The sequence below is a fragment of the Athalia rosae genome, chromosome 1 (assembly GCF_917208135.1).
Source record: "Athalia rosae chromosome 1, iyAthRosa1.1, whole genome shotgun sequence".
Classification (NCBI taxonomy): domain Eukaryota; kingdom Metazoa; phylum Arthropoda; class Insecta; order Hymenoptera; family Athaliidae; genus Athalia; species Athalia rosae.
This window is the reverse complement of record NC_064026.1, coordinates 24,896,175-24,919,913: the sequence shown is the minus strand read 5'-3', so window position 1 is coordinate 24,919,913 and position 23,739 is coordinate 24,896,175. Positions and strand designations below refer to the sequence as shown.

The window sequence follows — 23,739 nt, the reverse complement described above, 5'->3', positions numbered from 1 at the left end:
AACAATATTTCTGAACATAGTTGTGTTCATCCGCTGCATTTTCGTGCAACAGCGATACCGTAATTCAGTTACATCATAAGTTCTTATTTCAATATTACTTGAACTGTTTAGGAGAGGAAAGAGCAGCTTAATAAGCAATTTTTCTCCAGATCCGGAACACAACATTCTTCGGTGCATCAGCTGATTCAAATGATATACTTACCTACTAACTACCTATGAGTGATTTATAATGTACTTCTAATTGTAAGAACAATTAAAATCATTAAATTCTAGTGAAAATTGAAATAAAAGTTGTCAATGATAGCGCAAAACATTATTTGTCAAAAAAAACTACGTACTCTGCAAAAATACATCCATGATGTGCACAATAACAATAATTTATTAACGTGGATTTTACGAATTAATATTAATTTCGATTAAAGAAATATTAATTCGATGTATATTAATAAAGATTAACTACCCATCAAATATTGATTTCGATTGACGTTAATTACACTGCTGCATCATACACTGAAATTAATCATGAGCAACACTCGAATGCAGACATCATGACATACATATGCATGCATTGATCACACTGACTCTGAACATCTCCTTGCCTATTATCCTCTCCTGATACTTGTCAGATTTTGTTTCGAATTTTTGCCAAACTCACGGCCGATATTGTAAGAATTTACACTATCTTATAGCCGGTGAGGAGATGTGCCGAATCATCATAACATCACATGCATGCACACAACATCATATTTATAGTAGATATTTATCATCTCTTGCATAATCACATTCATGTCTTACATCGCTCTGACTTGGAACACCTTGTCGCCAGTCATGTCCCCCTGATGCCTTTCAGATTTTGAGTCGAATCCTTCAAAGTCAAGGCCGCTATTGCAGATCTCTGCATTACCATTTCCGGTTAAGCAATATTGGTCCATAAGCTGATCTTGATACTAGGAGAACATCACTGGCGAGAAAATATTCCGAATCCAAGTGAAGTTGAAGCATGCATGTCATGATATGTTTTGTGATGTCGGCTTGCATGTATGTATTGCTCACGAAGAGTCAGTGAGTGATTAGTGTCGAAGTATAGATAATGTTAAGCAACTTTTAACAAACAATCAATGTACAGGGTGGTGTATGTTTATTGATCAATTAGTGATCATGCCGATATATTTCGATACAGATTATGGTTTGATTCATACCAAGTTGTATTTTACTATTATAAATTAGTTACATAATACGATCACGATCGTAATGCCAATTTCATTATAATAAAAAATGAATGTATATGATCTGATTCATCTGTTAAGAATGGTATTGCATATTGTTTAATCTACATCGCTAGAAGTAACAACGTAGAGGACATTTGAATGAAATGTTATCACTATAGCCAACATAAGTTTTTCTTGAATTACCCAGACATAATGAGAACGTTTTTCCGGCTCTATTTTATCTATTCTTCACTTCCACTGTTGGCCAGACAGAATGGTGAAATTTTCTTTTGCTCTCGATGGTTAAAATTTTACGAATTCTCTTCCTACGATCTTCCGAAACTCTTTGATTCTCGGAGAGCTCTGCCCAGCGACCGGTGAGGTGATCTGAAAATCGAAGAAATGAAGATATCTCAATAGGTTTAAGTCCTGGCCTAATGTAGTCAACGTCTTCGTCTTTTTAAGGTGAATCTGCGTCAAGAAATATTCGCTCCAACAATTCGAAGCAAATTTAATTTTTTGTGATTTTGACACATAAATTTTCACATAAATGTTAAGGCCTGTTATAGCATTTGATTTTTCTGAATTTCGGTCCGAAGCTGAACCGTTTTTAATGGAGTATTCCGGGGTATTATCATGTATTTCGAGCCCAGGAATCCGAATCTGCAAGCCATATTGATTCATCTGTTGACTTGATTAAGAATTCAAAAGTTTTCTCGATTGTAATGGAAGGATTTACGTGTAAAATAAAACCCTCACCTACGATATTAACGGTTTGGTTTATTTTTATTTAATATCTCGTAAGTTTATAGTATAATGGTTTTCATTAAGCTTTATGGTTCTTATACACATAAAACGGGGTGGTCTTACCCCTGCCACATAATTATCAACTCAAACGTTCAAATCGTGTACATGAACATACTTTTGGTAACCACCCACTCCGAACCACGGTTCATAAAACAGAAAATTAATTTCTGTTATTACATCGGACTAAAAATCGACTTGGATTTTCAGCAAGTTATGTTCACGCGTTGTCCCTCGCCGAGCGGAGAAGCCACGGCTGACCGAAAATGCCCTTACTACTTACCGCGTTAATTCCCAAATGGAAAAAACCGCTTTATTCACTTTCACGATAACCACTCGATCTGAAGTTGAATGTTCATTCAAAAATTATGTATTCTGTGACCCGTGAAAGAAATTTTTCTTATTTTCAAACTAACTCGTAATAGATTCGAGTAGTTGGTATGAAAGTAGCAGCAACAAAGCGGCAGTAGTCTGAGCATCGTATGGTCAGACCTGAGCCAAACGGCGAGAGATCAACACGAGAACGCGTCTCACACTTTAAAACTGTCTGCGCACCATAAAACTTTTCAAATCTCTGAATGCACACACAGTCTTTTCTTTTTTACTCTCACGTAAAATGTAGCTGGTAACTTTAGTGTCGGAAAGAGCGGTCAACAGCCTATAAATTATTTTCAAAAAATAGGCTGCTCAATATATGTATATGCGTATGCGGTGTAGGTACAATGGAGTGTTTTCAAGTATGAATCTGCATTTGAATTTATAAATGTAACATTTACTTATTATTTCTCTTTCTTTCTCTCTTTTGCACCTCGTTTCTCCCTCTCATATTCGCTCTATATCACTTTCATTCTCATAATATTCTCTTGCTCTCGCGTTCTCTCTTTCAGAGCATCATCTCGAGGATTTTTATATCCTTATTATATTAATAAGTAGCCTTAAATCCACGAAACGAGGCAATCATCTAGATTTGGTGTCCGCTTACTCGTTCGCTCGACAAGGCTTCCTTCGTATAATTATCATATATTCTTTTCGTCGAACGTTCGAATTAGCAGACTAGTCGCTTAACGAGTAATTAGACCTTTGGCTAAAAACATATTCAAGTAATTAACCGTTTCGAAAATAATTGCAATAAAATTTTTCGTGTAAAGCCCACTTCTTTTCTTTCCCGGCGGGTTTATACATTTCATTACGAGGTTCTCGTCCACTCTTCCCCACCCGCCTGCCCCAAATATGATCATTCTCCAGAAATTCAATTTACAACAGTAGACTGCAGTCTCTAGCGGAGGCAATTCGCGAAGGCGTTCGTAAAGGAAAATCGACCAGTTCCTGCTACACATTAATTGAACCATAGCCGAAGGGCCAAATTAATTTGAAATTAGATTATTGCCGGTACAACAAAGGGTAAGGTACGTACGTACGTATATGCCCATAATGTGTACGTCGCGTGAGCAAATAGTCTGAAAAACAATTCCCGGAATTTGGCGTTTGATCTTCCATCGGGTGTATAATTACAGAGCATCTTCATGGTATACATATAAATCAGATTGATTTCACTTCCGGAACGCCTTAATTATCTTTCAGCCAAACAGCAGCAGTGATTAAAACCCGAGAACGAAGATGAATTTGCATTATTAAAAGGTAGGTACATAGATGAACTAAAAAATGAGCACTTAAAAACTACAATAGATATTGGTACAAAAATTAATGCTGCTATAATTAGATAATATCACAAAGAAGCGACGAGGACGCAATCCGATTTTTTTGGCAGCGTTCCATTTCAAAATAAAATTCGTTATATGGCGACAGATCGTTACCGTGTAGTCTATACATATATATGTATAAGTACGATGACATCCAAGATTTGCATCGTATTCGCATACGAGTTCTATGCAGCCATTTATACATTTTTGCTATTGAGAAAAATCAAGTCCTAGTCGCCCCTTTTTTTTTTTTTTTTTTTTTTTTTTTATTTTTTTTTTATTTTTCATTCAACGCGTCATTCGACCAACGCTCCGACGTCAGTCCAACGAACAGCTCTCGTTGGTAATTATCAGACAATATATATGTATATATATATTTTTTTTATTATTTTTTTTTTTTCAATCTTACGTACGAGTGTTACATCTTACATCTACCGCGTGTGGCCAGCCCATGCTATCCTCTGACGTATATTTTGCATCCATCATCTTAGTATACGCGTCCGTCGATATTTATTCAATCAAAATTCAAGCAATTCGGAAATTTAATGAGGACAATTTTTTTTTTCTGCAGCGGTAGCGGAACAATTTTAACTAAACTCTGACAATCGGTAGTAAGTTGCAGAAATAGTTTGAGCTGCATAGAATCAACGAAACTTGGGATGTGATGAATAAAAAAAAATGTTGTTTAACCGCCTCTGGACTGTACTACCAAATTCCATTAAATTCTATTTGTCAATCCGTCATCTGATTGTTAAAAGAATTTCTAATCAATGTTTCAATGATATGCTAATCAATAATCTCGCGCCTTATCTATATTGCACACCGGTTAGCATAGGCGGCCAGACCAACCCAATGTATTTACGATCCAGAAATTACACATTAATTTTTTACTTTAATGTAACACGCATTGTATTATATCATAATTAATGTATGTATGTATGTATGTATGTATGTATTTATATTATGTATTTACAGACAATCACATGAATCGTAGATATCCTATTTATCATTCGTATTATTCGTCCTTCCCTATATATACTTGTATTTCAATTTCACCCTAAATTTCATCCTTTCCTAATAATTAGAATGTCCTTATATTACTGTTATTATTTCTTTTTATTCTTTCTTATGTCATTTTTTTTTTTCAAATATAATACGCCTCCGTTTAGGTTGAGCTGAAACTTGTTCAATTTTATCTTCTCCCGAAAGCAAGCAAAATCACAAAAAAAATAAATAAATAAAAAAATCAAGTCAATTAAATTAGAATGGAAAAAAAAAAGAAATGCAGTCAAATGAACAACGCGACACGCGCACCGCTCGTGTACATACAGGTGAAGCAAATTGTTTGATTTTATTTTTATCGCCAAATTAAAAGTGTAATTTAAAAAGAATCAACCATCGTTTACCGTCAATCCCACGTTAATTTATCACCGCTTCATTACTCCATACGTATATAGTATAGGTATGAAGTAATTAGTGAATGCACATATACATATGACTCGGTTGTTTAAAATCAGACTGACGTAAATCATTGGCTATTATTACGTAACTGTCAATCATTCACGTTCAATCGGATACGGACAATTATATCGGCAATAAACTTCGATTACTGCAGCACCTAAACGTATCAAACAACGGGGCGTGGGTTATGATGTACTCGTCATGACGCGTGACTGGAATCTTTTAGCCCGTAAAATTGGTAATAAAAAATATCAATTTGAAACACGTGATACAATAGGCCGCAGCAATCTAGCACTGTTCTTGTTTTGTTCATTTATTATTTTAATTACTATTATTTCTCTTCTTTCTTTTATTTATTTTTTATTTTAATTCAGCAGTGTATAACCGATTCGGACATTGTTCTAAGCTCGTATTCGACTAACTTCAATTAGCAACAAATATACTGATTGAATATTAATACCGAGCAATCACAGCTGCGCTGTTATTATATTATACGCTTCGATTTGTGCTATTTGAGTTTTTGTCTTTTTCGTTTTCCTATTATCATAATTCTTTTGTTTTCTATTCTCTTCTTCGTTCTGCAACAACGCCGCCCGCGTTGAAATTCCTCGGCGATTATGTTATAACGGATGACGTCGAGGCGGATGATCGCGAAGGTAGAGGGTATTCGCGTTTGCGATCATTCGGCGATCGTTAATCACCCTATATATCACATCAATTATTTTAAATATATATAATATACGTAACACAGTTAATAATAATTGTCTATCTTATATTATCATCGTCATCATCATCATCATCATCATCGAACAAGTTTCAATTCTATGCCAGTGGCGTGGACGATGCTTTGGTATGTGTGTGTATGTGTGTGTGAGTCAGTGTGCAGTGTGCAGTGTTTCTTTTTTTCATTTCATTTCACTCCTTTTATCTTATTTTCATTTACCTATACTCGATACAAGTATCAGTCGCCTCGATATACACCTCGACCTCGACAAGATAAATTCTCATTTGATTTTCCTCTTTTTTTTTTTTATGTACAGTATCATATCGGTATCCGGAGTTACTCGATTGGCTCAACGTTGACGAGTTGACGTTTATAATCACATTTGCGATTACACAGGTATACATTTTAACCTCGATTTCCACAGGCTTGTGAACCAAAATTCTTTTTCTACCTTCATGAATGTATACCATACGGGATGGACGTATATTTACAATTTTTCTAATAAAATTCCATAACATTTTTTAGGAGAAAAAATAAAATTATAAGTTTAATGTTATCGGTCGGATGAAATAAGAGTCAGGTGGAAAATTTGGGTCTTTTCGGTTATACCCCCCGTCCCGCGAAAAAAAAAGAAATACCTCAGAAATTCAATACACATATATTCGTTACAATTTTAATTACGACGGAGAAAACGTAGAACAAAGTTCTTTAGGTTTTCAAATTTTTTTCCAATTTTTCTACATACAAGTTACTAATCATGCATGAATGATACATAAAATGTACATGAAAAATATCGATTATGCTTCACTTATCGGGTGCAGATAACAGAAAAGCACCAAGAATATCAAAGGACGGGATCGCATGCACGGATTCATTGGTGTAAAAAGGAGATAATTGTTATTTCTTCAAGTTATAGTCTCAACGTAATCAATTGTGAGAAAAAATCTGATAGTCCAGTGCAGATTGGATTCGATAAAGTTTATGTGGAGAATTTGTATATATAATACCGTCAACTCACAAACGTAGTCAAATAAATCGCATATTTTTAGGTCACTTTAGCAAAATTGGCATGTCGTGGATGATCACACGTTCTGAGCTTTTCTTTCTCTTCTTTTTCGTTTTGTTGTCCTATCTAGTAATCATTGTAATTCAATTAAAAAACGTCAAATTCAACAGGCCAAATATCAACTGTATATACGCTTTCGCTTCTTCATACGTTGTATACCTATAACTCTGTGTTTTATATTAATTTTTTTTTTCATCTTAAAATATTCTTGGTTTTTAATTTTTTTTAATTTTTATTGTTGTTTTATTGTTCTTTCGACTGTAGGAGATGCGGGAATTTCATCCTGATTGACAGAGAGAGGGCGTACCCGGTTGGCTGAAGCTTCAAATTTTTCCCAGCAAACCTCGTTGTATGTGCGTACAAACGCCTGCTCGAATTTTATTCATGTACGTTATATGCATGTACGTGTATTTAGTGCAGGTAAAAGGTACATTCGACTCCTATGTTACTCGTGCAGAAACTAGACGACGCTTTTAATCCGGAACTCTCGTGACATTCAGGTCAGTATTACTTTGAGGCTTGAAAAAAAGCTCCACTTCGGTTGTCTTCCAACTCTCACTCACAAGTAAGATCGCTCTTAAACGGAAAGTTAAGCCTTCGGAATCGATATGGACTCGATCGCTGGTTGGATAGATATATGTGTAAAAAGGCGTGATGGTAGAGGTTTTGGAAGATAAAGATGCGCTTTTATAATTTATGAGATTCTCTAACGAGCGGTTCTTTCATGCGAAAGCTAAAGCCAAAGAGGTCCTACACCTTCTTGAAGATTTCTATTAGAAGTAGCTACCTAAACCTGGGAGTCGTCTTTTGTCTCGGCTGAGCGAACCCGAATCGCGGTTAAATTAAGGAAAAACAAAACGAAGCTGCTGCTGCTGCTGCTGCTGCTCAGCTGCGACGTTAAAAAACATTGCACGAAACGCGAACCCAGAGTGCAGCGCGATTCGCAGCGTCGTACATTTCGTGACGGTAACAATTCGAGCCAGCGTTTGTACTCTGCCTTCGATATCGCGATGAAATTACGTCCGCTAATCGGATCCAACGTTGCTTTCAAATCGGCGTTTTTCCAACCGCTTTCCACTACACGTGTATTACAATACATAACTGTATATTATACATTTTCCAAACTATGCGATATCAAGAGAGGCCGATGGCAATATTGCACGCGTAGAACAGAAATATATATATTTCTCCTCTCTCTTTCCTTCCCTTTTCACGTATACCTATGTATTCACGTATATGTATACGTGTGTGCGGGGTACGTGTCCTTGGTTATGACTAAAGAACAGAAGCGTCTGATTGCAAAATCGATTTGTACACGAGTTAGCGCGTCTCGGCGTTCCCCCCCCCCCCCCCCCCCCCCCCCCCGATGAAGGCAACTTTTAGCAAAGACTACTTTTCAAGCACGTAGCTGATTGTGAGCGCTAAGGGTAAACTTGCATCGTAGGGTCACCCGCGTACCCACGGACCATTTACGAGGGTGTACGCACGTGACGTCACTCCCCCATATTTCACACCGTATTGGAACCCTTGTTTTCTTTGTTCGGGAATCTTTTTTTTTTCTTCTATTCTTTTTCTATTTTTTTCTTCGCACGCCCTCTCCCGCGGTATGGATAACTTTGATATCTCGTCAGTTCTCCGCTCATTCTATCTTCCGCTTGTTATTTTTCTTTTCCGTTTTCTCGCGTTTGATATATATTCGTTATAGAGAATTCACCTGATATTCCGCGACCCCCACCCGAAAGAAACGCGAGACTTTCAAACTTAACTAACAATAAGTTCTACACACTAACGGCCGGATCGCTGTCTCGAGAAGTTGAAGACCACATTTACTAAGCGTATAACTCTGTTACATATATATTCAATTAGATTTGAGGTATTCGAATTGGGTATAATATATATTCAATGCGCCTCCGATCTCAATTCTCTTTCTTCGATGGTCAATAATTTTTCTTTCCTTTTACTTTTTGCCTGTTTTGTTTTTGTACATACGGGGAAAAAAAGTTTCTCTGATTACAGACGGAACAAGCAATAGTGATATTCGCTTTGGCACGTAAAAATACCGACTTATAACTCTGATAATATGTCCTAGATCGGATTTCTCGGTAGTCGTCCTTATTGTCGACAAACCACCGGAGAAAGTTCAGTTTCGAAATGTCGATCAATCAGACATTCGATGCCCATCAGTTTCCTAAGTAACACAAGCATATTACCGTATATATATATATATATATATATATATGTATATTCTACACTCGTATTAGATGGAAACTGTTAATTGTCTACATAATTTACTGGATGAGTCGCAGAGTCGTTAGTTTTCTTTTTCTCATATCGAGAATTGATTTTTTCTAGAATCTTTTTCCATTCACTTTCTTCCTTTTCTTCGATCAAAATTACTAACAAGTAAGTAATATCTTTCAATTGTTGTATTACTTTTACAATCTAATACGACGTTGCTAACACCTGAGCACCGTCTTTGGCTATAACAAAAAACGGATCGATCCAACTGAATAATTTTTTCAATTTCAATCATAGTGAATAAATTTTTTCAACCGTACCCAATTGTTTTCATATACGTAAAAAAGAAAGAAAGTAATAATACTGAACTGTTACGATAAATCAAGTATTTTTTTTTCAAAAACCGAGTCTGCGCAATCATCTAGCAATCATTCAATCATACATTATATATTCTTTGTCATGTCTATATTTCTTCGCTTTTGCTCTGTTTTATTTCCGGTATTATTTTTCTTTCGTTCTGATTCGGTTGTCGATGTTCTCATTTCAGCAGCTGTTTGGGGAGGTGCTGGAACGTTTCGTCTCGCGTATAGGGTAAGCTAGCTGCACGTTTATCGATTATCGCAGTGAACCACTGTAGGAATGTAGGGTTTGGACAAAGAATGCCAGTGAAACGAGGATGGCAAGAATAAAGGTGCGTTCCCCGTGACTCGAGGATAGAGTAACCGCACCTCCTAACCACCAAAGAGCCCCGCTACCTCCCGGGGCAGAGCTAATTCCTCTCTGAATTGCCGCTGGATGCTCGCCTGAAAAATACCAAAGACAAATGAGCGGAGGAACAATTAGTTGAGGAACATATGCGAATCCGATTAAAAGCAGCGTATCGATCGTCGGAGCATTGACGAGAACAGGCAGCGGACATTTTGAATTCTATCTAAATTGAAAGATGAAAATCGTAACAGTGTGAGCGAGCAAAACTTTACCGTTCAGGACGTGAAGCTGTACGCTGGCGCTGTCCAGATTACTTGGGCTGCAGGTATAATTTCCAGAATCTTCGCGTCTCGCATTGTGTATCACGAGGCTGCTAACTGTATCCGCATCGAGACGTTCCTTCCTTATGTCCAGCTTTCCTTGCTGGTAATTCAGTACACGATCGCTCTCGTGATACCAAAATACGTAGGAAGGCTCCTCAAGCGATTGTTTTATCACGCAGCGAAGGGCTACCGTGCTTCCGGTCTTCACGTAGATATCGCGATCTCCCATGATCTCGATTTTCGGAACTGTGGGGATTCGAAAATGGAGAGGGGAAGTAAGAGATAAATGAACGATCAATCGCCATCGGTCGACGGACGGGATTGTATACGTCAATGAAATCGGGACGGACACGAGGCGTCGGGTCCTCGAGCATATCGCGGTGAGCGGTAAACTTCGTTTCACATCAAAATGGCACCCACGAGTGCCTGCGATAGACCAACGATACATTCCGTGACTTCGCGACGTCCGAAGGTATTAGCTATCGAGGCGTTTGTACGCCTGTACCGAAAAATTCTCAGGTCGACGAAAACGATTCGGTGATTTGCATTTACATTAGATGTAATATATATCCGCGACAAATCGCAAGTGGGTTTTTCGTTATATTAACCCGACTGAGCTCTTCGATCTGCGAATCGAGGAGAAAAACACATCAGCCCATTAGACTACTACCCCGAAAAGCTAAGTGAACGTTACACTAAATTTCCGAGAGATTAAATGAGTTGCGAGAGTGGTCGGCTAGCTCGTTAAACAAATGTCCCTTCACCCATTTCCCTTCAACGGTGGAAGAACGAACATCTACGCCAAGTTTTTTTTTTGTTTTGTTTGTTTTTTTTTTTCCCCCTTACCTCTTTATACTTTCCTCATTATTATTATCATCACCGTTGTTATCATTATTGTTACTTTTATTCTCCACCGTCTAGTTCGCGAAGCTTATATACCTCTCGCTGTATGTACACCCTCGTCGAATGAAATATCGGTAATATAAGTCAAGAATGAGTCACGATGAATCGGAATATCTGGAAGCGCGTTAAAGGTAAAATGGTATAAGTATATGTATATCCGCGCTTACCGACGACGTTGAGTGTGATAAAGTGGCTCATCTTCGGTTCGGTCGAGACTTGGCATTCGTAAACGCCAGCGTCCCGGGGCTGGACATACTTCACTTGGAGGGTCCACGTATCCTGAGCGTCCAGAAAGAACGCTTGGAACCGTTCGTCAGCGATGAAGGTATATCTGTCCACCGTTAGGATGTGAGCATCTCGCCTCCTGATCCATGACACCTTGGGGAACATAAATTTCTCTCAGAGACTACGACGACCTCCTACTACCCCCCGGCTCACGAGGCGAGTTATAGCTCTGCGGCTGTAGGGACGGCTTGCGAGGGACTTTAGATTTAGTTCAAACTCAACTTTAATACCGGGGCTACCTTACATACCTACGTAGCCCCACGTATAAAATGTACCCGGCTCGTCATTCACCTTCGCATAATAGGTAAAAGGTAGGCAGGTGCACAGGTGTACCGTGTCGTAGTAACAATACAAGGCAACGGAAGTCCGTGGAACGACGCGAAACTATACGAAGCTTTCCCCGATACCGCAGCGGGACGGAGGTGAATCGATATTTCTTGATTATCGCTCGGCACATCGCATTCGAGAGACTCAATGCCGCGGATATGTGATTAACAACTGTCTTACCGCGACTGAAGTAAACTCATTGTTGGATCGCCTCCGCCGCAAATGTCGTCCTCGCGACGACTTCCGTTGTTGGAAAACTTATTTAACTTTACCAACGTTATACAAGAATTTTCTCTATTCAAAACTTCTGTATCGGTGTAATTAGATAAAACGCTCGGATAACGGTTATCGATGATATACATATACATATGTATACTACATACGTACACGTTCAGCGAAAATTATCGTTAAACTCCCGTTTAATTTCCCTAATTACGAATAGAAAGATTTTAATTTAAATTTCGACGAGAAACGAAAGAACCACTTTCACAGCCCACTTACCGATTTGTTGCCCAGCTGACGGACCTTGCACGGCAAATAAGCGTGCGTACCCAATTGCGTCGTGATGTTCGTAGGACTACTGGAATCGAAATAAGGGCCCGTGTATAATCCGTTGAACCTCTTCACCAACGAGTGCGATCTCGTACTGACCCCTGTAGGCAAAATATTTTCCCATAATCCACGACTAATTTTAGCATAAAGGGACACTGCCGGATGAGCGGGGGCTCTGTGTCTTTTGGCTTTATACATATATGTATACATATGTGGGGATAAAATTACTGTGAGAGCGAACGATTTTCGTCCTGCACTGCAGCGGTGTAGTCCTTTTGCCAGGACTAATTTTCGGCATCGGCTGACAAATTTCTCAACATTTTCACGAGAATTTCGCGAAACGAGTTCGTGTCGAGAGAGCTCGTATACGTATAGGGTACCTGTTTATTTTCGATGAAAAATTTCCACAGTTCCGTGATATATTTTTAAGACAGGCGAACTTTTCTTAATATATATAACAGAGGAGAGTTTTCGTGAGTTTATCGACCGAGTGGGGGGTTGGTTCGAATTAATCATTGTTTAGTATTTAGACCGAAGTAGTTTGTACTCCCCATGCGATCTTTTCGTTAGGCTGATTACTCTGCGAGTCGAAGCGACGAGGAAGAGAGAGAAAACGAAGAGAATGAAGGAAGAAATGAAGAAATGAAAAATTACAAACAAAGTTTGCGGAGAACGTGAATCGGATCAACGGTAATCACGGGTTTACTCTACTCATCGGAAACTCATCTATTTCGGAAGTAGTAGCGTAGTATAGATTCCCCCTCTCCCCCCCCCCCCCCATGTATTTGTGTGCACACGGTTATCACATACATATACCTCGGCTATAAGGATGTTTGTCGAGATAGTGAGGAAGGCAAACTTCGATTGTACATACATATACGGAAACATTTTCTGACCCACGTTGAGGCAGGATCTCCTTCCAACCGACTAACATATCCCTTCTACTCTGAACGCACGCATACGCGCGCACACACACATACACCAACGTCGTTATATGTATACATATACGCGCACAACCCAAATGTACGTAGTCAAGACAAGTTTCGTAGAACTCTCGGGGTCTAGCCAAAGTTCCGTACCCCGTTCCGTTGAAACTAGTTTATTACAACATTCTGCAAAGTTGCAAAATAATGGCGCGACAAATTTTTCACCTATATACATACATAGTATAGTACAACGTGTGTACTATATGCATACCCATATGTATACCAATGGGTCGACCTTATAGCCGGACTCCGGAACGTGCCGAGCTGTCTCGAGTGGATCTGATAAAATGGATAATAACTTTATCATTTAACAACGCACGTTTGATACGGCGAATGATAAAACGGAGGGAAACAAGATTCCTTGCGCAGGGAAAAATTACGGCGAAGATTTGTCACGGCAGCGTGGAAAAAATTAGGGATATATAGATCGGTATCCCGGTTCACGGTGCGAGAAAATTTGTCGTTCCATAACAATGAGTATAAGAGCTGTTAGGAACCATGACGTAGAAGTATTCGGGATACGAGAAATAAATAATGCAGATAGACGAGGGGGGGGGGGGGGGCATATGTATATCGCAATACAAGGCGATTAAAGTCAGGGGTCGGTGGGTACGCGTACGTTGGGCTTGAGTTGAAATTAATAGAATTATACGAGTTACTAATTGTGAAATAAGATGCAATCGCGCATACGTTCTTAATTGCGGAAAATAATTGTACGTCATGGACGATGTGTATAATTTCAACGGCGAGCTGCTTTCTAACAAAGCAGTTGTTGTCACGAAGGTGCAGCAATAACGTCGGATATACACGTACATATAAACCGTATTAGCGCAGAGCGTTGTGTATTATATGTGTGTATATAATGTAGAGGCTCGCCAGTTTCCACGCCATATTTACCCCTGTCATCCGTTCAAATTTTAATCGAATCTACGCACGAAACGCGACTGCTCGTCCCCTTCGCAGTTATTATACTTAGCTCGTACCCTTCTCCACGGTGTAACGGTATACGTCTGTACGGTCATGCAATCATAAATTACCGCAATTCCTGTCGTCTGCAACCAACGAACTGATCTATCAAATTCCTAAGGATACGCGCATACGGCGAGGAAAAAAAAAAAAAAAAAAAAAAAAAAAAAAAAAAAAATAAGACTCGATCAGACAGACCAAAAGCGAACGTTACACCTAATCGTAATTACACGTGCGTACATTTATACGTATATGTACACCGATGGAAATTAGTGGGCGAAAGATTTAAAGCGGTCAACGTGCGTACGCGGCGCAGGCGAACTCGAATCTTTCGCGTCTGCGCTCTCGTTGGACTTTGTCGAAAATTTTCTTATATCACAGAGGACGCGCGTCCGTTTACATGAGCCATAGGTACATACGACGTACCAATTACGTTAATATTACACGACAGGGATATATACCAAGAATTTAATAAGCAAGTGGAGTATATCCGCAGCGAAATGAGTAAATAAATTACACGGGTCTCGCATCGGCGGATTCGTACGGGTTTCCGTGCACGCGAGATAAAAATTTTTCAATTTACCGTACGCCAGCACAACCGCAACAAACAGAAGAGAAATTACAGCCCGAACCGCGCGCGATCTCCGGTCATGTCTGTAGATATCGCGGCATAGGTATCCACGCGAGTAAACGAAGAAGAAGGGTCTTCCGATACGGCCTGCGCCGCCGAGGGGTGTTCGGAACCCCGAAGGGGGTTGTAGCGGTAGCGGCGGCGGCGGGCGGGCGGGCGGGCGGGCGAAGACGCCATTTTATCAAGATCTGCGATGACGTAGCGAGTTACCGCCATATCCGCGACACGGATTCACTGCGATGACCTCTTTAAGCACGAAATGTGCGGTATCGAAGGAACCGGACGGAGCCTTACTGCGCGGACATTCCGGTGGAACGAGTGAAATTGCACCGCGGACATTGCGGTCGGTTAACGTCCGTCAACCCCGTCCGTCCGAAGGGGGTGGGTGACGATGAATAAGAAACTCGGCGACGTTCGCTCCGAGAATACTTTACACATAGATGTGCACGTATACGTCCGTGGTATAAACGGAACGGATTGACGCGGTTATACATGTAGTATTACGTTTAAACGCTCGGATTTACGACATCTTTGGTCTAGGCGATATTGATTCTCGGAGTGCACCGAGCTCGTAATGACTGTGCGATGACACGGAGATTTCCCCCTCCCCCCGCCACCGTCGCACCCGCCACGTAGACAAGGGTGGTAAGGTCGCTCGCAACCGTGGGGTGCGGGGATTGGGGAAAACGGGGATAAAACGGAGGTGCGTCGTCAAGCAACGCGTCGACGTTCTATATCTCGACGAGACTCGATGCCCGTCTATGATCCGTCTCCTCGCTCCTCGGTACTACGCGAAATTCTACGGATATCGAGGCGAAAGCCATGAATAAAATAAGCGGTATACGTTTACGAGAACTGTTGATCGCAAGGGGAGTCGTATGCTCTTTAGTCGGATACTCGGCGCAGGGTTATTTTATGGATATTTAAGAGACAGATGCACACCGTGCGCGTATACGACACACCACCCATGAGATTAACCGTAAACAGTTGTATGTATTATGTACATCTGAACCCTGAAACATATCATCCCGCTTTGTCGAGGATTCGCTTGTTACGGTAAAATTGTAACCGTTGACCAGCTAATTACCGAGCTCCATGTGCCAACGGGCTATCAATGACACTCCCGTTGGAATTGAGCGACTATTTTCTCTTTCTTTGTTTTGTGTGTGTGTTTTTTTGTTTATTTTTCCTGTTTTTTTCGACATCTTCTATTTTCTTTTTTAGGGTCGAGGGGAATCTCGTGCTCCACCTTACAAGCTCTCCTCTATATCTGTACAGGTCTTCTTCCCTCTTTCGGCGCCAGCGGCAATCCAATTAATAACAATTCAGGATATCGAGACAAATTTATGTACATGGAATACCGCCCCAAAACTCATCACCCTCCGGGCGGTCGTCCTAATTTCTTTCCCGCTTACGAAGAGGAAAAAATGAACGACTTACAATAAAATAAATAAAAATAATAATTTCCAATTCAATTTCGCTGGATTTTATTTTCAAGCCGCCAATAGTTACAGGAGTGATCATCCGACCGCTCCTTATCGTTATTACGCATCAGAGAACATCGATAAAAGTAAATTGTACTGTACGGGTATAACACGCATTGTCTTATCACATTGCGCATTGCCAAAAGTATTTATCATAAAGATTACCGTCCGTTAAGTTACGGGGATTCGAATACCAAAAATACAATCATCGATCATCAGTCGCAGATGACATTTTTAAGGATTTGTCATCGAAGTCGACGATAAAACGATATTTCCAGTCTTCGTCAATCACCAACTCGGGAGGACGGGTTGAGACAAATAAAAATAAAAATCACGATGATTTGTTTTAATTGTGAATATCGGTAGAAAGGTTGTCGGGGTCGTGAGGTGATATTGAAAATGGTATTACGATAACTTTCGACGAGGAATAGATTTTTCACCGACCGAGGCCTTGGGCGATGCGATGCTCCGAACGGAATAAATATCCAAATCGAAGACGAATTGTGTAAAAATATCACCTGTCGCGGTATCGAACAACGGAAGACGAATGAGAAGGAAACACAAATCCGAGGGGTAAATCGAATCCGAGAACAGCGACCCAGTGACCACGTTCGCGATCCCACTACCCCGGTGTAGTTTCGATTCGCGAATAGATAATACCAGAAAAATCTAGGGTAGGGGGAAGGGGGGCGAGTACGCGGATTATATAGATTTCTTACCCGTGATGCCTAGCAAAATCCAGCAGACGAGGCACAGAACATAATAATTCACGTAGGAGCAGGCCCTCATGATGACGGAATCACTGACATCGCAAAGCACTACATCTGCCCCGAGCCCCCAACTATAAGAAGCTCCTTCCACTTCCCACCACAATCATCAACCACCACCACCGCCACTAAAATAGTCGACACATCATCGGCAGGGCTTTATTATGTCTCTCTATTTCTTCCCGCACCCAAATCTGTCGTCACACAACATTCCCGTCCGCACTTGATCCGCACTTTTTATCCTCACCGCCGATAACGTGACGTCGCCAAAACTCCGTCGAAATACAACGTAGGATCACCGAACAAGCGAACGGAGTACATCTGGGATAAAGCTCACGACATTTACCCTCCGTCAAAAGTTCAACTATCAATTGGACAACTCGGCTTCTTCTGCTCGACCAGCTTATTCTATTTTACAGATGCGATCTTCCGCCTCTTATTCTATAGCGTCTCTCGTGTTACCTTACTCCTTTCTCCGGGGGGTTGCGATGAAATTTCGACGATGCTCGTCGTCGCGACGCCCGGGCGAAGCTCTAAAGCGCCGGGCTACGGTGGCACTGCCCGCCCGGGCCGACGCCTGCGCTTTGTCACGGGCATATCACCCTATTCGCGTGTATGTATGTGCACACGGCCCTCCTGCCTTCTTCGACGGTGAAACCGGGAGGGAAATTTCCTCGGATAACGTGAAAAATCCAACCGGATATATTACCGGGAAATTTACCCCGAAGGTTTATACCGGCGGGGGTGCACGAGCTCCTGTGTTTACCCTATGTATCATTCACGTTAACCCGACACCCCCACCCCCCCCCCCACCCCCACCCCCACCCCCACCCCCACCCCGCACCCCCACCGCCGCGAATCCGATTAGTTCTCACTTCTGACCCTCCGTCGTCCTCTCTACACCGAGTCACGGCTTTGCTGCACTTTTTCACCCCCGTTGCGAGTCCTGCACAGTCCAAACAAACAAGAAATGAAATTTTGAAAAGAGGAGATGAGATCTGCTCCGTTCGACGTGCTCGGACGCGAGTCGGTCGGAAGGAGAGGTTTAATTTATTCGCGATCACTCGGAGCTTCCACCTTTTCGTATGAGCGAAAAGCCCCGACGACGACGTATTAGTATCTCGAGTATCGACGATATATTCATGCGGATGTAATTTAATAATTCAAAAGTTAGAGCGTGCGGTTTACCAGGGATTTCCAGAACAAGGCTTTCCAAACTCTAGACGCTAATTGTTTTCGAATGTTATTCGATCCGACCATAGATATATTGATCTATGATCCGACGTTATACCAAGCAAAACTCATCGGTCCAGAGGGGCGGAAAATGTGCATCTGATACGTTCGGGGTGACGAAAATTCCAGTTTTACCGTCTCCCGTCGCAGACGGCAAAAAGACACGAGATTATAAGATTTCTCGTCGCCGCCATTATAACGCGTCGTAAAAAAAACAAACGAACGGTCAGTTAAATCGGTTGGTTTTGACCCCCGCAAGATTCGATGCGAAAAATAAAATAAAAACAAAGCAACTCTAACCTCGTCCCGAGAACGCCCGAATATATACGAGATTTTCGTATGTTTTTCCCCATCTTCTGACCACCTTCTGAAAAGGGGCGACCACAAAGGAGGCGAAAAAAAAAAAACAAATCAAATCTTACAACGACATGCGTATCTTACACGTACGTACGTACGTATAGGTGTGTATACTTGTGTAAATAGGAGTCAGAAATTTTGTAGGTTTGAAAAATTGTGGAGAAAACTTGTCAGTTTACCGCTCACAGTAAACAAAGAATGCCGTTATTGCTCAAGTTTCTACGGTAGACGTTTGGATTGTAGTATGAAAAATTTTCTATCTTTAACGTGTACCTATATCTAGGTATAGAATCGCATAGCGTACATATAAGAATAACGAAACTTTACCGAGAAACGTTTCGTTGTAAAGTTAGAAAATAATGCGAAGTAGAATGTTTCCCGAATATAACCCTTTGCCAGACGAGCGAATGCGAATATACATGTATGTATATCCGCGCCACGGCGTATACCGGTACATCGTGAAAATAGAATTTGCACAATTACTGAAATATTTTCCACGCGACGCGACGCGAAGATAGCGTTGGTAAAAACCTGGAGCCAGATAAAATTTGAAAATCACGTCGGCACCCGCTTCCAATAATTTTGAACCGACGTCGTCGACGTCAAATATTCAACCGCGGAAACCCCGGGTCTTGAAAAATTTCTATCACCTTCCTTTATCACGCGCACCAACTTCGCGGGTGCAGTCGATGCGATTTCGCCCGGTTTCCGCGTAAAGAAATACAGATAAAAGTGCAGCGGTTATAACATGCATCAAACTAACGTGGTATTTAGGATGGAAGTATTTTATCGTTCCTCCTACGAATACATACATTTAACCTATACCGACGCGACGCAGAGGCATCGGAAGGCCGCTCCGCTATCATCTCGCCAGTATCCCAATAGGGCAATTAGGACGATAGCCTCTCAATTTAATCACCGGTATAGGTACATAGATATATATATATATACATATGTACACGGGAGAGTAACGAGGAAGGAGAAAACTGGCTGCAACGAAGCTCGGCGATCCTATCCCCTGTACGTAGTTATGATACGTAGTACGTTCGTACCTATATCTATATACGGGGTAGAGAGAGAGAGAGAGAGAGAGAGAGAGAGAGAGAGAGGGAGCCGGGAGTAAAGGTGGAAGATGGAAAATGGAATCCTAACAAGTCGTGAAATTGGTAGCTCTAGAAGAACGACGGTTGGATTATCCGGAAATTATTTTCAGTCGATATTATCCTTTGGATAGGTTGGAATCTATAAATCTCTGAGGGCAGATTCGACTTTGGAGATTGGCTTTCGGAGCCCGCTGGAGCAGCTCACGTCTTCGAACTTATTTTTGCGCAGCTACGTCTCTCCCGCCGCTATGGTATCTCGCGAACACACATATACCTGTATATATATGCCGATAGTATTATCTATATACACACGTAGAATACATACATATATATTGCTACGCGAGTACATATATATATATATATATATATATATACCTACGTATCCAAGTGCGAGGACTCCGGCGTGAAAATCGACGGAAGCTCTACGACGCGACGTCGTCAAACTTCTGATTCGCGTTTCAGAAAAAGGTATAAAAACACGACTGATTGGAAGCTGCGAGCGAGATTACGCATCGATATCGAGTGAACCAGATGTCATATTTCTTCTCAATTGAATATGCGTACTATCTGATACACCCATCCGTACGGGGTGTCCCATTTTCAACGAACCATTCTCGTCACTCGAAAGGACGAGGTCTTACGGAAAAAACTATTCGTATGTACATAAGTTGTGGGATTCGGACGAGGGACAAACTCGACGTCGCATCTATTCGTTCCCATTGACCTTGATTTCAATCTTTGCAAGGTCCCGTTAAAAAAAAAAACAAATTTCTCCCCTCTACGAACCCCATAGCTTTTGTAGCGAAAGTTTTTTCCTACGACCTCATCCTTTCGAGTAATCAAAATGATTCAATTAAAATGGGACACCCTGTATGTGTTATAAAGATTGATTCCTACACGATAGGATAGATAATATATGTGTCGAAGATGAAGCTTTCTTTTCTATATGTAAAATAAAGTTAAACCCCTGTGAGGAAAAAAAAAAAAAAAAAAAAAAAGAATCAGCGTCTGTCGCTGCGTTTATATTACCAATGAAATGAAACGATACAATTCAATTTTACAAGGGTTAAAAAAGAGTAAAATTGCAGCGCGCGCGCGCGCGCCCGCTCCGAAGTCACTCGATTCTCAAACGCTCGCTATACATATATATATATATGTATATGTATAGGTATATGTATTATACGCCATTTCGCCACCGCCCCGCGTGTTCAAGAATATAGCTGGCACGTGACAAAGCAGCCGAGTTAACGCTCTATATACTAGCGTGCCAAATATATTCGTCACTTACAAATGAGTCTATCAAATCCAGTGCCACCGCAATTTTTACCACCCCCCCCCCCCACCCCCCCCCCCAATCGCCCGGAAACTTGAGCCTTCTCAAATAAACACGAAGATCTAAGGAGAACGAGGGGTAACACCGTTACACCCATACCGCGCGGCATACGTACCGAATACCGAATACCTCTCGTGAAGAAAAGATATGAATGAAAAAAAAAAAAATTGAAGAAATATGTCACGTGTACGTGTACACTTGTATATATGTATAATATAACACGGGAAAGCAGTTGAAACTTTTTTGGGAGTAACAACTGAAAAAGTTGGCGTTACCTATACAGACGTACGTATACAGGTACCTGTTTTGTATTATTTCTTTCCATTTTGTTTGTTGTACTTTTTCCTTTTTTTTTTTTTTTTTTTCTTTCCCGCCCCCTCGTTACTTTATAGCTTTGCAGGGGCGAAGTTAGCGAGGTGCATGGCACGTACTTGGAAATGGATTACTTCCGATTGACCCTGAATTTCGAAGCGTCGACAAAGGCTCTTCGAATCTGCTATGCGAGCCACGTTGAAAATCGCCCCGCACGCGGTTCCGATAAGAAGAGTTTTGTACTTGACGGACCGAAATCGTTAAACGACCTCTCACCGATACCGAGACACAATTCCACACCGACCCCCCCCCCCCCCCCCCCCCCCTTCCGTATATAGAACATATTCACGTGGTATAAATACTACGTCAAATTTGAGGGAAAAAAAATCTAACGCCCGCGTCACGCCGGCGCACATATTTCAAGCTTTTTTGCTTTAAATCGGGATGAGAATGAAAAAGAAGAGAAATAACATAGCTAATAAAAATCTTACTCATTCATTATTTATTCTTTTTTTCCCCGCATCTCTTTTGTTCTTGCGAAGGAACTTTTATCTCAGATATACTCGTAAGAAATTCTGAACGTTTGAAATTTTCTTACGTATCGCAAGGACTATAAAAGTCACAATGGTGTAACCCACATAATTTCTTTATCTTTCGCGGTGTTAAGGCACAACGTCATTTTATGATTGTATCCTACGTGCCTTCTTAATTCTTTTACTTCGATCTCTCTCGTCTGTATTACAACCCCTCTTGTTCCGAACTTCCGATCCGCGTTACAATTGCGATAATACCGAGCGATAATTGTGCGCAAGAAAAAACAAAAAAACAAAAAAACAAAAAAAACAAAAAAAAAAACAGAACTAACTTTCGACAAAACGATTCAGAAGTACATATGTACGTATAGAAGTGTAACTCGTATTCGTATGTGATATATGTATTCGCGTACCGTGTATATGTATATATTGCAAAAGTGAAAGAAAGAAGCCCTTCTAGCGATATACGAGCTACGGTAGCGTTTTCCCATGGCGTAAATATAAAATCGGAATGTATGATAGAAAAAAAAAAATAAAAAAAAAAAAAAAAGAAGAGGAAGAGAGAAAATATGAAGGAAACCTGGTCGTTCTCCCGACCCGGTTGCCGCATTCGTCCGACGGAAGCGTCAAGTCGAGTGCAGAAGCGGAGAGGCAGAGAAGCAGTAACGGACCATCCGGCATCCCGGGGGAGCCTTAACACCCTCAGGTGTGCGCAAACCTTTATATAAGCGAATGCCACGGTCGTTCTTCAGGGTTCGGTCGGTTTTCGGCGGTGGAAGAAAAATCCCTGCCCCTCCTCCCCCCTCCCCCCGTTTGACGTTGTTTTTGGAACGGGACGGGTTCAACGGAGAGAGCTGTTTAGGACGGAAAGCTGTTAGGGGGAGGAAAGATTCAGGCACGCTTTTGAAGCTAAATTTACAAGCAGCGATGCCTGCCCCGTCTCCCTTTGTAGTACCTTTTCGGCCCCGAGATACCGCTCGTTTATCATTAAGATTCAACCTTATCGTGGCCGTCTATCGAACGGCGTAGGCCACGCGAAGAAACGAACATACCCCCGTTTCACTTATTCATTTTATTTGATGTATTTGTTCAGTTTTGTTATCCTACCAGTATTTATTTATTTTTTTTACTTTTCATTCAATGTTATCGATTAAGCGTTTTTTTTTTTTTTCTTTTTCATACACCAGAGGAAATATTACTCCTCTACTTATATGTATACGGATAAATGTATCATGACACCCGCGGGTTATACGGACGACGAGATATCGTGAAATTTACCAAATGCGAAGATCCGTCGCCGATAGTTTACGCAACTTTCAATTATCTTGTCACTCTTCCTATACGGGAGAACGACCCCGATCTCCTCGCTACGAGTCAGAAGCAAGTTCTCGTTAGTTAACAATTACCGCCGCGAGGCGCAATTGTCTCTTTCCATCGGAATTATTTTCCAAGTTGTTTTTTTTTTCCTTTTTTTCGTTACCGAATCGAAAATCGGTACGAAACTCGCGTAGATTTCGGTATGGTGGGATTCGAATTCCGATCGTGGGACAATAGACGAAAAAAAAAAAAAAAAAACGAATTTCAGAACGCGCGGTTATACCATAAGTCCGGAGAAGCCCTGAGAGTGCCGCACTTCGAAGTGCGAACGCGGTGAGCCCCGGTGCTCGACGTTTAAGTGATACAAGCGGCCGACTGGTCAGCCGCTTTAGTTCCGGCTTACCGAAGCGAACGGCGG

The 23,739-nt window shown here is 41.1% G+C and overlaps 1 protein-coding gene across 2 annotated transcripts; it reads right to left on the bottom strand.

Moving 5' to 3' along the window:
* Positions 1–872: 872 nt before the first annotated feature.
* Positions 873–17,714, bottom strand: LOC105690921 (hemicentin-2-like). Of its 2 annotated transcripts, none has more exons than XM_048660322.1 (5): positions 17,086–17,714; positions 12,249–12,400; positions 11,303–11,513; positions 10,182–10,478; positions 873–1,595 (listed from the first exon to the last, which is right to left on the bottom strand). In XM_048660322.1, exons 1-5 carry the CDS (start codon positions 17,153–17,155, stop codon positions 1,447–1,449), a joined length of 879 nt encoding a protein of 292 aa, XP_048516279.1. In that variant the 5' UTR covers positions 17,156–17,714; the 3' UTR covers positions 873–1,446. The 2 variants fall into 2 exon arrangements, with proteins under 2 accessions (XP_048516279.1, XP_012264502.2); XM_012409079.3 differs by lacking the exon at positions 873–1,595 and adding an exon at positions 1,969–10,004 and having other exon boundaries at positions 17,086–17,700.
* Between the last annotated feature and the right edge of the window lie 6,025 nt (positions 17,715–23,739).